Below are 5,192 nucleotides of genomic sequence, written 5' to 3'. Positions count from 1 at the left end.
CCTTAAAAAGTATTTTTTAAATGATCACAGACGGTATATTCGTCATAATCCCTTTTCGATATTTTGCATGCCTTTATTTTGGCGGCTTCATAGTTCCGAGGGTCATTATTAGCATTAATGACCCGCCCTTTCCACTTCTAGCTGTTAGATCTTCCATCTTTTGACCTTAACGTTACTGGGCTCAAAGTATAAAATGGTAAGAATCTATTCTCCTCCATTTCCATCTTTGATACTCTTACTGCAAACTTGTTCAGACCCGCCCTTCGACTCTCGGTGTTTGAAAAACTTATTTTGCCAGAAGTTATGTCTTCATTTACAGAATTTTTTAGCATCTAGCCTTTCAACTTCACACGGTGAGTAAATCATTCTTACACGAGTGATGATCCGCCTTACGCCTCAATGCTACATTTGTTTCAATATCTAGGGTTCATATATTTTTTTAGGCATAGTTTATGTTAGCTATATTCCATAGACCCCTGGTTTGTTAAATTTCATCTAGAAATTGGGATTGTCATTCTCCCGAGATATCCCTTCCTTGTTAGAAAATTTAACTTCCAAAATTTGCAGCACCGGAATATACCAAACATCTATCCTCCCCATATACACCCAAAATTTTGAACCTCAGTCCAAATTGGAAATGAATGATTACGGGATTGAAGATCATCCGATTAAACCAAACCAAGAAGAAACGGCCAATCGTTATAGACGATTCTTACAAGAGATTTTCGAAGGTAAGCATCATTCTTTGTGAATTGTGGCCTGGTCTGAACTCATCCCTCTTTTTTTTTAAACTTCTACTCCATTTACAAAACCAATGTTTTTACCCAGCGTCACTGATCTTTTACCTTTGTCTTCGCAAGAATGGACGTAGATTTTGAGAGCATGTTAAAAAGTCTTCCCCAAGCCGATAAGAGATATGGGAAGAAAGTAGCCCAAGCTGATCAGGTCGCAGATTCTCTCGAAGAACCTAAAAGGACCAAGACTAAAGCCTTCACGAGGACATCCTCGAACCAGCTTATCATTGAGGCTGATAAATCTCCCAAGGTAGGGAATAAGGTCTCTACTGCGGGGACTGAGGCCTCTACTGCGGGGACTGAGGCCTCTGTTGCGGGAATTGAGGTCTCTGCTGCGAGGATCGAGGAGCAACCTACCAGATCGGCACACCAGGTCAAGTCCTCTGGTTCTCGTCCGGAGATGGTTCTCCTCGAGCCCTCCTGCCCCTACCCCTTGAAGTTGGGACTGAGGGGTCTCAACTGAGCTCGCAGCACGCCACCAATAGTTGGCACAACCTCTTAACACTCGGGGTCTCGCCATTGGGATCTTGCTATTCTCGACAATACCGAGGATCTGACCAAAAGAAGTCATGTACTTCTGCATTAGGTCAATCTCGTACTTCTTTGATCTTACTCTTCCCTACTCTGTCTTTCTTAATAACTTCAATTTGTCCTTTTTTTCTCAGGCTTCTTTTCTCGCTTACGCTACACATCATCGGTCGTCTCAAAGGATTGAGATGCTAGAGACTGAGCTTTGCCAAATGAAGGAACAGAGGGATGTCGTAGCTAAGAAGTGGAGCGATGCTGAAGCTGAGGTTTCTCGCACTAAGGATGAAGCAGAAAAGCAACACCAAGCTGACCAAAAAATCAAAGAACTCGAGAATTTTGTTAAATTTCTCCAAGCTAATCTCGTTAAAAGACAAGTCAATCATGATCAAAAGCTCAAAGAGTTGGAGGCTTGAACCAAAGAAAGGGTCAACAACATCAGTAGGAGGACCATCTACTAGATTTGGTCAGCCAACCCCGAGTTAGATTTTAGTTTTTTGGGTGATAAGGCCAAAACCATGCTTGCTTACTACGAGAAGACTCAGAAGGAAGAATTTTGTGAGGAAGAAGAGATTGATGCAGAACAAGAAAATCCCACCAAGTCCCCTATGATAATGTAGACTTGGTCTTGTATTTATATGTGTTTATTTTTTGTTTAGGAAAATGGCCTAATGGTTTGCCCCTTGTGGCATTTTGTAAAGACAAGTCTGCGAAGTTGGTTGGCCAACTTAGCTTTTATTTATCTTAAATGCCTCATACCTTTACATTCGAACTTAATATATTTATGTTTGCTTGTGTTTTTATTCACAATGTAAACAATTATATTTTGATCAAATGCAGAATACTCTTGGTCTTTCCATTGCTCGTATTTTTCATATTTAAGTAGTTCGTAATCTACTATGTGCGCAAGCAGTTTATTATCTGCCAGGCCTTTGATTTACGAGCAGTTATCAACTCTACCTCACGATAACAGTTATAATCTGTCTTAAGCAAACTTGAATATACTATTTGATGATTTATCACCTTGAATGATTTGTCACTTTGTATATTCTTGATTGCTTATATGAATAGTTAGATCATCTATTCATATACTAGGTTTAAGTACTTTTATCAAGACACCTTGATGTCTCATTTAATACTTTCCTATATTATGCGAGTCGTTAATATTCAGCCTTACACGCGAGTTATGAGTTATTTCTCATTTATAACTTTTGATTTTCCTTTCTCGTCAGACAGGTTTTAAATCAAAAAGTTATGATGGTTTGATCCCTTTCTCGTCAGAAAAGTTTGATCAAAAAAGTAAAAAAAAAAAAAAATTAAAGTTGTGGGTTTGCAATCATGTATTTCCAGATAAATTTCGGTTAATCATACACCTATGCCCCTTAAGTAATTCTAAAGAGTAACACTTTGTAATTACTTGAAAAAAGAAATGATTAACTTTATTCATAACTAAAGTTCAAGATATTACATCAGCAATGCGAGTTACAATTATTAATTTACTGGTAGTAGGGTCGCAAATGTTCCACATTCCAGTAGTTCTTTATTAGCGAGCCATTTGGCCGAGCCAATTTTAAACCCCGATTCCTACTATCGCTTCAATCACATAAGGACCCTCCCAGTTCGGGTTGAATACTCCTGCAGACGCATCTCTCGTATTTGTAAATACTCGCCTTAGCACCAAGTCTCCAACGTTAAATAGCCTCTTCTTGACTCTTTTGTTGAAGTATCTTGTTACTCAGTGTTGATACGCTGCATTAGTGACTTGCGACTCAGTTCATTTTTCATCAAGCAGATCCAAGGACAATTTTAAGAGTTCTTGGTTTTCTTCTTGATCATAAAACTCTCGTCTATGAGTGGATATGTTCACTTCAACAGGTAACATTGCTTCCGAGCCAAATGCTAGCAAGAATGGTGTTTGTCCCGTTGTTGTTTTTTCAGTAGTTCTGTGGGCCCAAAGTACTTGAGGTAGCTCGTCGATACATCTACCTTTGGCAGCATCTAACTCCTTCTTGATAGTATCTTTCAAGGTTTTGTTAACGGCTTCCACTTGTCCATTCGCTTGAGGCCTAGACACTGACAAGAGGCTTTTAATTATTTTATTCCTCTTGCAGAACTCAGTGAACAAGTCACCATCGAACTGAATTCTATTATTAGATATTATCTTCATTGGAATTCCAAACCTGCAGGCAATGTTTTTGACAACAAAGTCGAGGACTTTTTTCTGGTTATGGAGACAAGAGGTTCAGCTTCGGTCCATTTAGTGAAGAAATCGATTGCTACCACTGCGTACTTGGCTCCCCCTCGCCCTGTGGGAAGTGCCCCGATTAGATCGTTCCCCCATATAGCAAATGGGTAAGGCGAGGTCATCATCCTCAGTTCCGTTGGTGGTATGCGAGGTATATATGAAAATTTCTGACACTTATCATATTTCTTGACAAACTCATGGGTGTCCTTGTTGATTGTTAGCCAGTAATATCCTTGTCTAATGATCTTTTTTGATAGACTCTGCCAACCTATGTGATCCCTGCAAAAGCCTTCATGAATTTCTCTGATGATCTCGTTTGCTTCTGTAGGAAGAACACACCAAAGTAGAGGCATGGAATAACCTCTTCTGTATAGTTTGCCTTCGATTATTGTGTAGCAAGGCACTGTATATAAGAGTTTCATTGCCTCGTTTTTGTCAGTTGGAAGTTGTCCGTCGAGTAGATAGTTGATTATAGGAGTCATCCAAGTAGGTGAGCTATCTATCATCTCGACATCTTCTTTTTCACATATACTTGGCTCATTTAGTACCTCCACTGGAACCAAGTTAAATTCATCCAAGTCGTTCTGCGAGGCCAGTTTTGCTAAAGCATCAGCGTTAGAGTTTCATTCTCTTTAGATTTTTTCGATTTTAAAGTAATCAAACTTTTCCAAGTTCTTCTGAACCTTCTCTAGGTATTTAGCCGCTTTCAGACCCTTAGCCTGGTATTCTCCGAGAACCTGATTTACAATCATCTGCGAATCACTATGACATACGAGATTCTTGACCTTCAACGCTTCGAATATCCTCAAGGCAACGATCAAGGCTTCATATTCAGCCTTGTTGTTTGATGTGTCAAATTGAAACCTCAAAGCATAATGAAACTTAAAGCCTTCTGGCAAAATCAATATCACTCCTGCACCCGAACCTTGCTCGTTGGATGCACCATCCACAAATAACTTCCAAGTATCAGTGTCTCGTTGAACAAGCGGACTTTCTTCTAGAGTTATTCCTTCTATTAAGAAATCTGCCAAAGCCTGGCCCTTGATGATGTTCGAGGGTGATAGGTTATGTCGAACTGCCCCAGTTCAATTGACCATTTTATCAATCTTCTAAAAGCATCTGGTTTTGATAAAACTTGTCTCAAGGGTTGATCAGTCAATACTTTTATTGGGTGTGCCTAGAAGTAAGGCCGTAACATGCGAGACACGTGGATGAGGCATAAGGCAAGTTTTTCAAGAGGGGGATACCTCGACTCTGCCCCCAGTAACCTCTTACTAACACAGTAAACATGTTGCTGGTGCTTTTCCTCTTCTCGCACTATTGCTACACTAATCACATCTTTCGAGACAGCTAGATAGAGGAGTAATGTCTTTCTAGTTACTGGTTTTGCCAGAACTGAAGGGGTTGCCAAATGCATTTTAATACTCTGAAAGGCCTCCTCGCACTCTTCTGTCTACTCGAATTTCTTGTTGCCTCGCATTACATTGAAAAAGGGCAAACACTTATCAATCGACTTTGAAATGAATCTGTTAAGTGCAGCCATCCTTCCTGTTAGGGCTTGGACATCCTTTGGCTTTGTTGGTGATGGCATATCTATCTAAGCCTTGATTTTCTCAGGATTTGCTTCA

At 39.9% G+C, this 5,192-nt stretch overlaps 1 protein-coding gene across 1 annotated transcript; it reads right to left on the bottom strand.

Annotated features, from left to right (window-relative positions):
• Positions 1-3,093: 3,093 nt before the first annotated feature.
• Positions 3,094-4,981, bottom strand: LOC115694995 (uncharacterized). The gene is made up of 4 exons (XM_030622094.1): positions 4,840-4,981; positions 4,248-4,639; positions 3,610-4,148; positions 3,094-3,499 (listed from the first exon to the last, which is right to left on the bottom strand). The coding sequence occupies exons 1-4, from the start codon at positions 4,979-4,981 to the stop codon at positions 3,094-3,096; spliced, it is 1,479 nt and encodes a 492-aa protein (XP_030477954.1).
• Between the last annotated feature and the right edge of the window lie 211 nt (positions 4,982-5,192).

Source organism: Cannabis sativa, chromosome 6 (assembly GCF_029168945.1).
Source record: "Cannabis sativa cultivar Pink pepper isolate KNU-18-1 chromosome 6, ASM2916894v1, whole genome shotgun sequence".
In the NCBI taxonomy this organism is placed as follows: Eukaryota; Viridiplantae; Streptophyta; class Magnoliopsida; order Rosales; family Cannabaceae; genus Cannabis; species Cannabis sativa.
Note: the sequence above shows the minus strand (reverse complement) of the source record. Positions and strands in the feature narration are given on the sequence as shown.